The 13,065-nt window shown below is 38.0% G+C and overlaps 1 protein-coding gene across 1 annotated transcript; it reads left to right on the top strand.

The window, feature by feature from the left end:
• Nucleotides 1–10,236: 10,236 nt before the first annotated feature.
• LOC121039204 (olfactory receptor 51F2-like) lies at nucleotides 10,237–11,265 on the top strand. Its single transcript, XM_040489137.1, has one exon. It carries the CDS (start codon nucleotides 10,321–10,323, stop codon nucleotides 11,263–11,265), a length of 945 nt encoding a protein of 314 aa, XP_040345071.1. The 5' UTR covers nucleotides 10,237–10,320.
• The last annotated feature ends 1,800 nt before the right edge of the window (nucleotides 11,266–13,065 follow it).

Here is a 13,065-nt window from a genome sequence, read left to right as displayed (position 1 = left end):
GCCTACCTGTGCTTCTTAGCAGACTCTCTTTTACAAGTAGGAGAAAACATAATTTACTCATGTATACATACATGCCAGATAATATTGCATAAGAGGGTCCTATATTCCAAACATCATGCTAAGTGCCAGAGATTTAAAAAAGGGGGGAATACAACATAGTTATTAGTGTCCAGGGTCTCTTAGTTTAGTTTAGAAATACACAGTTACGGGGCACCTGGGTGGCGCAGTCGGTTAAGCGTCCGACTTCAGCCAGGTCACGATCTCGCGGTCCATGAGTTCGAGCCCCGCGTCAGGCTCTGGGCTGATGGCTCAGAGCCTGGAGCCTGTTTCCGATTCTGTGTCTCCCTCTCTCTCTGCCCCTCCCCCGTTCATGCTCTGTCTCTCTCTGTCCCAAAAATAAATAAACGTTGGAAAAAAAAAAAAAGAAATACACAGTTAACTGATAATTACCAATACTGATAATCAATGATAATATTATTGTAGAGGCATGAACCAAGTGCTTGGAGAATATCATAGGTAGAAATCTCAGTCTACAACTGTGTGCAGAAAATAAATAATTTTCTTTTTCATAATTCAATATATTTTCTGTTTAGAGTCCCAGCCTACTAGCTGGAAGGAAACTAACAACAGTAATTTGGGTTTCTTCCCACTTGTGTTTAAATTTTGTGGATCTTAGATTGTACCAAGGAATTTGAGTATGTGGGTGATGGATCTGGCCAGTGATGCAATCTGATATGAGGTGACATTTGCCCTCTTTAGTCTTGAATAAATAGAGTACCTGCAGATTGCTATAGGCTGTCTGTCTTCTCTACTTATGGCCCCTTTAGATTCTCAGATGTTCCCACCATTTCTGCACCACTCTAGAGCATATGGGTCTTAGACTCCATCCTTGATTTCTGTCTCTTACACTCTGCATATAAACCTGCAAATCCTAATACTTTTGAAACTATAACTGGAATGTAATCACTCTTCATCACCTCCAAAATTTCATCCCCCTTCTGAGGCACCAGATAATTGGATATCTCTCACTTGGATAATTTCAGTAGTTTCCTAACCATTCTCTCTGCTTCTATCCTTAACTTTCCCTACTACCAAGTCTGTTTCACCAAGACAATATCTTGGCCTGAAATATTTCATTCTTTATAATATAACAACAACATTTTACTATGCATTCTCTGCCTAAGGTATTATGAAATGTTTGTGGTAGAAAAAATAATGGCCCCCAAAGATATCCATCTCCTAATGCCTGGAACCTGTGAATACATTACCTTTACATGGCAGAAGGGATTTTGCAGATGTGATTAAAGTTGAAGAGATGAGATGAGGACATTATCCTAGATTATCTTGGTGGGTTCATTCTAATCACAAGATTCCTTAAAAGTGGAGAACCAGAGAGGTGGCAGCATTAGAAGGACTTGATCCACTATTGCTGGCGTTGATGATGGCAGAGGGAGGGAGACCATGAGCCAAGGAATGTGGTCAGTCTCTAGAAGGAGAAAAGACAAGGGTATTGATTCTCCCATATGCACTCTAGAATGTAGTCCTGCTGATGCCTTGATTTTAGCTCTGTGAGACTCATGTCAGTCTTCCAGTCTGCACAACTGTAAGATAATAAATTCGATGGAAGAATCCATTATTACTTTGATTTATACAGTTACCAAAGATTAGAGAATTTAAGCAACTTACTTAGGTCTCTCAGTTAATAAGTGTCACAACCACTATTAAAAGCTTGGGCTACTGGAGACCCTTTCAGGTTTTAAAACTCATTCCCTAGAGAATCTTTACATGACCATTCATCGACTACTAATTCCAATTCAGATTGCTCTAAACCTAACAGCATGTGTGCATGTGTATGTGCCAGACTGGATTTTAACATGTTGTCACCTGTGTGTGCTTATATTTTGTGTATGAAGGTTAGTCTTTTATATCTCCTCACATTGAACTTCTTGAGATCATTGGAAACATTTTCTCTACCAGGCTGGGCAAATTCTAGGGCATTGACTGCTTTCCGATCAGTCTCAGAAACTACTTGGGAATGTTTATGTTTATGTATCCCCTGGCCAAAAGAATGTTATTTTTTCTTATAGCAATAGTGTTATAATAACATTATAGTATATTCTGAGCCAGAGCTTGGTGCATGCACATGGAACTGTTGTGCCTGCTGTTAGAGCACTGGCACACATTGTACACCTATTTTCAAAGTATGGTCCATCTCACTGTCCTACACTTACACCAGTCCAGCAGAACAGTAGCTGGTAATTCAGTTCAGCCTTCCAAAAGTCTGAGCAGAATGCCTCTCAATGAAGTCACATAGCCCCAGGAGTATGTAGTTATCAATATATCAACATCAATACCATTGAACCTGGGAAATACCAGTCTGTGACATCATTACTGCATATAAATGTTTTCCCAACTTGTTAATCCAAATAGGAAGAGCAGAATTAGAAACAAAAAAATGCCATAAGGACTTGCAATAAATACTACTTATTGAGTGCCAATGTATTTACTACAGTAAGCAGTAAAATATTCTTGCCTGTCAAATTAGCAAATTTTTATTTGCAAAGTTTTATAAAAAACTTACAATGCACAGTGTTATATTGTTTTGTTATCATGGACTAAATACTGTTTTACAGTAGAACTTTGTGAAAGTGTATTTTCCAGTATATTGTTGGCTTACAATGTCCATAAGATTCTCTTCCTAGAAGTTTATCCAAAGAAAAAATAGAGATATGGACAATGCTTTATAGAGAGGAACATTTATTGTGATATTATTCATAGTAGTAAAAATGTAGGTAACAAAAATTCTCAATGACATAGAAATAAGTAAAGCATTTTCTCCAGTCATAGGATACAAGCTTTAAAATTCACACATGAAGTAGCTGATATGGATGGTCATCCTAAATCAGGAAATGGGAAAGCAGAATTCAGGGCTGGAAGTTTCCTGAAGCAGTAAGCAGTGTGGGTTCTGAAAGAAACAGTCCGAGACAGGAGCAAAAGGCCAGAGACAAATCAGGTAATCTAGGGTTAATGTATCCAAATTATAGAAACAAATTTAAAAAGCAAGGAAAGAATAACAATAATAACAAACACTGGTTGCTGCATCAGTAATTGTGTTTAGAAATTATCTGTTTGCTATTTACCAAAAATATGAAGCTCCTACAACTCCTACTGGCCCTCCATGGTCTGGTGAAAGTCTCATTCTCTTCTCCTGGATTCAGCCATGTTGAATTATTAGTAGTTCTACTCTGTGGATATGGCCAACATTAATGATTCAATTTTAGTCAATAAATAAATGTAGCTCTTTCTTTCCTCTATCACCTTCTTCTGGCTATTTCTATTATTCCTATTTATCCCACTCTTCTCTGCTCCCACCATGTTTTATACACACTTCCATCAACATTCTTCATGCATTCATTTATCATTACGAAAATAGTGTATGCATACTATGTGTCTGTTATTGAGCAAGATTTGAGGTTATAACAGTGAACACAATGGATATTGCTCCAGATGTTAAAGAATTTAGTGGAGGATAAAATTAAGTATGTGGGGAGTTACAATACTGTGTTATAGTTACTCTAAAGAAGGAAGATTAATAGAGATTTCTGCTACTAAAGAACCAATAGCATCAGCATCACCTGAAAGCTTGTGAGAAATGCAGGATATCAGATGTACTGAATCATAATATGTATTTTTTCAAGATACATAAGGGACTCTCTCATTCAAGTTTGAGAAGCACTGATGTAGATCACATGGATGTTGAGACCTAGCCCTATAGTCAAGGGAGGCTAATCAAATATAATGGCTAAAATGAGATCTGAGGAAATAAGGATTTCCTGAAAGAAGCTAGGGCTGAGGATAGTAGCATAGAGGGTAGGGAGAGGCAATAATAGCAAATTAGGGAAATGTTGCAGGAATGGTCAACAACATGGTCAATAAAATAGGTGTTTTATTCTAGAGGCAGACTGAACATAATATTGGAGAACTGTAATTCAGGGAAGTTAAAAAATAAACACAAATATAAAACAAAAACAAAGGAAAATAAAACAGTCCACAATATTCGGCTTCCGTTAATTTATCTTAAAAATTTTTTAAATGTTTTATTTAGTTTTGAGAGACAGAGTACAAAGGGAGGAGGGGCAGAGAGAGAGGGAGACAAAATCTAAAGCAGGGTCCATGCTCTGAGCTGTCAGTACAGAGCCCAATGCAGGGATCGAACCCCAAAACTATGAAATCATGACCTGAGCTGAAGTCAGATGCTCAACCAACTGAGCCACCATTAATTTATCTTTAATTTTGAAATAATAAAATCTTAGAAAAAGCTATTTTAAGTTTAATGTAAATGTAAATTTTATGTCAATAAAAAATAAAATCTTTTTTGAATTACATTTGAGGCAGAACTTAGGAATCAGTAAACAGCTTACTACTGCCTTGGAGAACAAGGCTCAGAGGTGAGCAAAAGTGGCCCATGGTTAGGGAGTTGGAGATGAATTCAGTAGGGTTGAAGCAGAGAGGGTGGAAAGACAGTGCTTTTAGGATAGAGCCAAAAGGCCTACAAAGCCAGATTCCTCAGGGATCTGTGAAGCCAGAGGATTGGAAGCAGGGTGACGTCCTTATCAGATTTCTTTTACTACAGTGACTGTCTTACCTGTCAGAAATGTGAACTTTTTGAGGGTAGAGACTACACCTTTTAATTCTTGATATCTGGAGCATAGTATCTGACACATACCAGTCACTAAATAATAATTTATTAAAATTGCTATATTAATGAAAAAAATAATTGTAATGACAATCAATAATCATAAATATTGACAATTGTTAATAACCTATTATGAGTGAGTACAAAGTGTTCTATGCTGACTTTTGCATAGATTAATATTGGGTCACTTTATTTATTACATGAACTAAATCTATGGAGCAGATACAATTATTATCCCCATGTAAAATTGAAGAAATTGAGTGGAGGTGGTTGCATAATTATCCCATGGTCACACTTTTGATGACAGAGCTAAGTTTTGGATCCTGGCTATCTGGTTCTAAATACTTTGATTTTAACCAGTGCTTGTTAACTCTAAAGGAATAGGTGAATGCAGAGAAGGTATTCAAAATATTCAAGCCTTGGGACACGCCAATTAGAAGAGACACTCTATCAACAGAATGAAGGAGGGTCATTATGCCCTCTGTTTGTGTATCCACTAACCATTAAACTTGGGCTGTTGAATGGTTTAAATCCCTCAGTTTGCACTAGAAAACAACCTGAAGTTCTCCTAACAGAATACTAGCTCCTGTAGCCCTGTTCATGGACCAAGGCTCTTTAGATTGGAATCCTTAGCATGACCAGCAAGATTTTCACATATATGTCCCTGTAATAGCCTGGGTATCCCCCTTTTGCTTCTGTATCTTGGAAAAAACTGTTTGAATTATGCATTTTTCCCATGGAGTCTCAGTCATTTCATGACAAATTTATTCAGGGCTGTGAGGATGTCTGCCCCATCTGTTAAAGTGCTTTCTGCAGGAAGACTAAGTTTCTATATTAGTCCTGAAGATACCTCAAATGGGTAGCTTATTTTCAGATTTTTGATGAACTCCTGGAAAAAACTATGTCTTTCCAGACTTTCCTAGGAATCTAGAATCTTGTGACAGAAGGAAAAAAAAAACTACACAGAACAAGTAAGCAATGCTAATGATAGTGAATACCTCATTAGTTTTTTCCATGTAGCAGAACTTTGCAAGGCAGTGCCCTCTTAGCATAGCTTTTTATGCCAAGAAGTATGTTTAATTAGTTACTGTTCTTGAAACTACCAACCCTCTCAGTCCCCACAATTGTCAAAAGGCTGTATTAATGACCAAAGTCTGAGGGCCATTAATGAGTATCCATATCCACAGTTTTAACAGAAGCTGTCTGTCAAACATAGTTAATGTCTCTACCACAGGGATAAATGTATTAGTGTCAGTTTTAGACCAGTTATCAGAGTAGTATAGTGCCTTTGTAAGCTTGCAAGGGACATCTTGATTGCTCCCAATTTCTGGCGATGATGAATAAAAAATAAACATTCATATGCAATTTTTGTGTAGATATAAGTTTTCAATCCTTTGGGTATATAAGGAGTGAAATTGCTGGATTGTATAGTAAGAATATGTTCAGTTTTGTAAGAAACTGCCAAACTGTCTTCTAAAGTGGCTGGACCATTTTACATTTTTCTAGACCATTCCTTCAGCCATGAATGGGACTTCTTGTTGCTCCACTTCCTTCCAGGATTTGGTGTTGTCAGTGTTCTGGATTTTGGCAATTCTAGAATCATTATTAATTTAGTTTGCATTACCCTGATGACATATGATATGGAGCATCTTTTCATATGCTTCTTTGCTGAATCACTTTCTTTTAAGTTATCATTTTGTATGCCTGTGTACAAGTTAGGAACAACTCTCCAGATATTCAGAATGCTCAGGAACAGTCATGGGCTCTGAACCAGATAACACTGCAGTGGCCTCAGTGAATACAGTTATTCACCCCTCCTCTCCTACCTGTGTTATCTATGTGTTATGATTGCTGCAATACTGGCAAATGAATGGTTAGCAAACTCACGGGTGATCCATTAACACCCCTTCTCCCTTACTTTTACTCTATGAAAGCTTTGTTTTGACTTAACAGCTGTCTGGGGGGTCAAAAAGCTCTTGAATGAACTGGAATCCTGGAATCTCCAAGATATTTCTTTGGCGAATTAAGAATGAAGCTGCATGCAAAGAAATTGCTCTTTGTGGTCTTTCAGGGCACAAAGGGTTAGCAGGACACAGGTGTATAGTTATCTACTAGGGATTTGATTTTCTGTTGGGAAAATAAGTCTCACCAGGCAGCTTCTGAGCCCTTTGTAAAGCCTGCTTTTCTGAGGTCTGATACCTGAGTATTCTGTTTGAGTTCTCTTGGCAAAAGAGAACCTCTTTGGAGATGGCTTAATGGGGCAGGACTGGTCAGGGGGTGTTTTCCTAGCCTTGGGACAGAAGCATCTTTCTGCCCATAAGGTTTTGAGAGATAATCTCTCTCTCTCTCTCTCTCTTTCTCTGGCTTTAAAAGACTCTCTGCTGCTGTGTGGGGTGACTCTTCAAAGAGCAGAGGGTAAGAGCAAATGACCTCCCTTTCCAGACTCAAGATTTCTCCTTTGCATAAGGTCAGTGTTTTAGTGCATTGAAATCTTTTCTGAATACATCAAGGACTCTACAATCTTAAGATAGTTTATAAAACCAACAGTTCAGAGAAAATTGGTGAACTTAGTAGTATATATTTGACAAATTCATATACTATATATATTCATATATCAATTTAAAAACAATTGATATAATAAAATATACATTAAAGTCATGAAGCTATGAGCATGTGTTCATCATTGAACATATTTTAAAAATTAAATTCCTTTTAAATAAGTAATGGCAAAGCATGGCATTTGAAGTCAGAGAGAATAGAGTTTAATTTTTAGATCTGCCATTGTCATGTTGTATAAATGTGAGAAAGTAACATGATTTCTTCGAGCCTTGGTTTTCTAATTTTAGCTTCAGTTTTCTCATCTATAAAAGGAGCTCATAAGACCCAGGGCATGTTGTGATAGTGATGAATGCAAAGCTTTATAGTGGGGGCAGTCTATTTATATGTTCTTGGTAGTCTGGTTACAAGGATTTGTAAGTCATGGCCCTTGTCTTGGAAGAATTCTCCACTGGGGAGAAAGAGACATTTAAGTATACCTTCCCACAAATAGTTATTTAATATTTGCTCATTAATTTTAGTGCAAGAGGACCAAAGGAGGGTTAAGAATCATAGAATTAAAAGGAAAAAAAGCTATTATTTTTCCACAAGCTTCACTAATGGAGTTCCCTCCATTGGAATAGTCCCACTCTGTTTTCCTTTGATTCAAAAAGGAGACCAGAGGAAGCATGCAAAGCAGTGGAAAGAGGATTCAGAGAAAGAGATATAATGAAGTAAATTGTTACATAGTAGGCATTTAATACATTATCAGTGTTGTTACTAAAGAGAAGGCTAGTTTGGATACTTAGATAATCCTTTGGGGTCTCTTAATTTATTTAACTCTAATACAAAGAACATTAACGCGAGAGCCTGTTTCCTCATCTTTAAAATAAAGAGGTTATTATTTAAAGGTCCTTACAACTTCACACAGAAAAATTTATTTCTATCACCAGGTCTATCTTTGTATAGAAATATATCTGGTAGGATGAATACTACATTAATCAGAAAAAGTGTTGATCTCCCATTTTAATATATGCCAATATGGTTACATGAACTTTATTACTAATTTGAAGGGGTATCTATCAGGAATCACAATATATGCCTGATATTAAGGGTCTAGGGTTTATTACTATTACCAGATATAATGAATTCATTCATTGAACAGATGCTCTTAAAAACTGTTGTGCCAGGCATTTTTCCTGGCTGTGAGGTCAGAGGTCTGAGAAAAACTGATGAGGGCCTTGTGTTTTCCTGGGGGTGTATTTTCAGCTGAGTGGCACGCCTCTCCAGTCTCATCAGTAGACTTCTTCCTTTTTGAAAATACTGCTATTCCCCAGGGCTCTTTCCTCTGACCTCCTTCACTGTTCCTATGACTTTAAACTGGCCATCAGTTAGACAACACAGGAGTCACTTTTTTGGCAAAGCAAGTTAAGTACATATTGTAATTCTTGCATGTAAGTCACAGGTGGAAAAAGTGAGATTTGTCTTCCAACTGATGTACAAGCATTGAAACCAACCAATGGATTTTATTTTGTTATACATTGCCCCTCAATTCAGATTTTCTAGACATTATTTTTTTGTGTTTGAGTTCTTAAGAGCCTTCCTTTATTGAACATTTTTCTCTTTTCTTCTCTTCAAATGCCCTCTTCATCACACTTCATGTAATGAATTATCCCCACTCTAGTCAAAGCCACTGCCTGTTAATAGAGTTGGAATGAAACTTACCAAGTTGACTTATATACACTTCGATATTTTCTTTCCCAGAGTCATGGACAGGCCTTCTTGTGGTACCAGATGTAATTCTAATTGCACACGCTGGAATTTTGTAGATATTTAAATATTTGTTGAGTGAATACACACGTGAATGAGTAAAAAAGGAGCACATACCTTAAAAACCAAGTATTATTTCTGTAGATAAAATAGGGTGTAAGAACACTTAGGACAAGAATCACTATAGAGGAACTTCTTTAATCCTACAGATTTCTTGATGTGGGTGAACATGTCATCATCCTTCACCTGAATGGAGATTAACCCAGATTCATGACAGTTACTAAGGGACCACACCCACCAAAATCTCCATTCATTTTCTTATCCTTTCACAATAATGGAATATTAAGAATCATAATCAGGTAATTCCACTCTAATTGTTATGTCTTAGCTTGAAATTAGTTCCTTTGTTCTTGTAAGGTTAACTTTGGGCCATCCATATTTCTTCAGGGAGAATTTCCCTTAAACAATATCCGATTCAAGGCTACTACCTATACAATGAAACACTTTATCAGTTATCACCCATTGCAGTTTATTTGCCAGATTGAATTTGCTCTTCAATAATATTTAGTTTTTATCAATAGCCATTGTGCTATTTAATCAGTGGTATTAGAAAATATTTAATATTGTCTTTATGATCCTCTTTTATTTGGATGCATGAGGACTTATCTTTTTTATTTAATGTTTATTTATTTTTGAGAGAGAGAGAGAGCGCGTGCAAGTGGGAGAGGGACATAGAGAGGTGGGCAGAGGATCCAAAGTGGGTTCTGTGCTGACAGCAGTGAGCTCAATGTGGGGCTCGAACCCGTAAACTGCAAGACATGAGCTGAAGTCAGGAGCTCAACCGACTGAGCCAACCAGGTGCCGTAGGACTTTTAAGCCTTAATGGACCTCTTAAGGGGAAAAGAGAAGTGAAGAAAAGCAGGATGAATTGGCTTTTGTATTGTCCCAGAGTTGCACAGAAATATCCTATCTGTCCATGTACATGGAATCATAAAACTGGAAAATATGTTAGTTATCTACTCTAACCTCCTTTTTTACACATATGTGTGAAAATGTGCTGAAGCCTAGATATAACATGTTACTCTTGCTAAAACCCAGGTGTCCTTGTATATGATTTAGTGTTCTGTCTCTTTCCTTAGTTCACCCAAGATGGACTCCAAATCTAAGAAAAGGATAACTGGGTTTGCCCTTCCATTGAAGAACAAGACAAGGCTCACTAGTGATCCTGGATTGTATGATGTGTAGAAGAGAGTGAAAACATTTTCCTTGCCTACTTGTATGGTCCTTTCCTTCAGGGAAATCTGCTTCCTTCACTCATCATGCCATCCTTCAATCAGAGCATTTTCCACCCTGCAGTCTTCTTTCTTACTGGCATCCCTGGCTTTGAAACTTACCATGCCTGGCTCTCCATCCCTTTTTGTTGTCTCTATGCCATTGCCATCTCTGGGAATGGCATGATCCTGTTTGTGATCTTCACTGAGTCGAGCCTCCATGAACCCATGTACTATTTCCTCTCCATGCTATCTTTCACGGACCTAGGACTATGCCTTTCCACATTGGTCACCATGCTGGGTATTTTCTGGTTCAATGCTCGAGAAATTAGTTTTGATGCCTGCATTGGTCAAATGTTCTTTATCCATGGTTTCACATTCATGGAGTCCTCAGTACTCCTGGCGATGGCCTTTGATCGCTTCACTGCCATCTGTAACCCACTGAGATATGCCACAATCTTAACCAATTCAAGGATCATCAAAGTGGGCTTTGCCATTGTTATTAGGGGGACAACGGCTCTAGTGCCTTTACTCCTGCTCCTAAAGCGTCTGTCTTTCTGCCATGGCCATGTTCTGCACCATTCATATTGTTTCCACCCTGATGTGATGACGCTTTCATGCACAGACACCAAGATCAACAGTGCATTTGGTTTGGCCATTGTCATATCAACTGCTGGCCTAGACTCTGTGTTTATCCTCCTTTCCTATGTTCTGATCATCCACTCTGTGCTCAACATGGCCTCCCCAGAGGAGCGGAAAAAGGTCTTTGGTACCTGTGTCTCACACATAAGTGCTGTTGCCATCTTCTACATTCCCATGATCAGCTTGTCACTGGTGCATAGATTTGGGAAGCAAGCCCCTCCCCTTGTGCACACTCTCATTGCCAATGTTTATCTGCTCATCCCTCCTGTGATGAATCCCATAATCTACAGTGTGAAAACCAAGCAAATTCGTAAGGCAGTGCTCAAAATATTCCTTTCTAAGATGATTTAGGAATTTTTTATTTTATCCTTTCTTCCCATAGTCTCTTTAACTCATATTTGATTATTATATTATTTATTTATTTAAATTAGAGTTAGGTAACCTAGAGTGTAGTATTAGTGTTAGGAGTAGAGCCCAGTGATTTATCACTTATATATAACACCTAGTTCTCATATCAACAAGTGCCCTCCTAATACCCATCACCCATTTAGCTCATCTCCCACCCAACTCCCCTCTAGCAGCTCTTGGTTTGTTCTCTGTATTTAAGACTCTCATATGGTTTGCCTCCCTCTCTCTTTTTATCTTATTTCTCCTTCCCTTCCCCTATGTTTATCTATTTTGTTTCTTAAATTCCACATATGAGTGAAATCATATGATATTTGTCTTTCTCTGACTTATTTAGCTTAGCGTAATACACTCCAGTTCCGTCCACGTTGTTGTAATGGCAAGATTTCATTCTTTTTGACTGCTGAGTAATACTTCACTGTGTGTGTGTGTGTGTGTGTGTGTGTGTGTGTGTGTATGTATATAAAACACCTCTTCTTTATCAATTCATCAGTTGATGGACACTTGGGCTCTTTCCATACTTTGGTTATTATTGATAGTGCTGCTATAAACATGAGGGTGCATGTGTCCCTTCGAAACAGCACACCTGTATCCCTTGGATAAATACCTAGCAGTGCAATTGCTGGGTTGTAGGGTAGTTCTATTTTTTGTTTTTTGAGGAACCTCCATACTGTTCTCCAGAGTGGCTGCACCAGCTTGCATTCCCACCAACAATGCAAAAGAGATCCTTATTCTCTGCATCCTCACCAACATCTGTTGTTGCCTGAGTTGTTAATATTAGCCATTCTGACAGGTGTAAGGTGGCATCTCATTGTGGTATTGATTTGTATTTCCCTGATGATGAGTGATGTTGAGCATTTTTTCATGTGTCGGTTAGCCATCCGGATGTCTTCTTTGGAGAAGTGTCTATTCATGTCTTCTGCCCATTTCTTCACTGGATTATTTGCTTAAAAAATTTTTTTTAACATTTATTCATTTTTGAGAGACAGAGTATGAATGGGGGAGGGGCAGAGAGAGAGGGAGACACAGAATCTGAAGCAGCTCCAGGCTCTGAGCTGTCAGCACAGAGCCCGACGCGAGGCTTGAACTCATGGACCATGAGACCATGACCTGAGCTGAAGTCAGATGCTTAACTGACTGAGCCACCCAGTCACCCTTGGATTATTTGTTTTAAAAGCTTGATATGTTTCTCGTACCAGAGAGTACTGCTGTATTAAAAAAGGGTCATACACTGTCCAGTGCTTGGCACTTCAGGAAGTGTTTCTGGTACATGCTGTGTGCACTCGCTGTTGTGTTGTGGCTGCTCTTTCCCCCCTGGTCAGGCCTCTGCAGAGCTCCTCCTTGCTTGCAGTGGTGGAGTGTTTGGACCTTTAACTAGGTGTGCTTTGATTTGCTTTCTGAAGTAACTCTGGAAAAAAGAGGAAGGAGTAAAGCCTGATCCCATAAAAAGAGAAAAGGAAAGAGAACAATACAACAAAAAACCAAACAGAGAATCAAAAAACTATTATAAGGCTGATTCCAAAGAAAATGAAAAGAAAAAACAGAAGAAAAGAAAAGAGAATAAAAACAAAACAATAAAAATGACTGATTAAAAAAAAAAGGAAGTGAAAAAAACAAACAAGAAACTATGAGCCTGATTCCAAAAAAAAAAAAAAAAAAAAAAAAAAAGAAGGAAGACAAAAGGAGAAAAGAACTCTTAGTGTAGTGGTGAGGCGTGATTTTCAACGTTTATTTATTTTTGGGATA

Source organism: Herpailurus yagouaroundi, unplaced genomic scaffold (genome assembly GCF_014898765.1).
Source record: "Herpailurus yagouaroundi ecotype Mexico unplaced genomic scaffold, PumYag 180, whole genome shotgun sequence".
Classification (NCBI taxonomy): Eukaryota; Metazoa; Chordata; class Mammalia; order Carnivora; family Felidae; genus Herpailurus; species Herpailurus yagouaroundi.
This window is presented reverse-complemented; position numbering and strand designations above follow the sequence as displayed.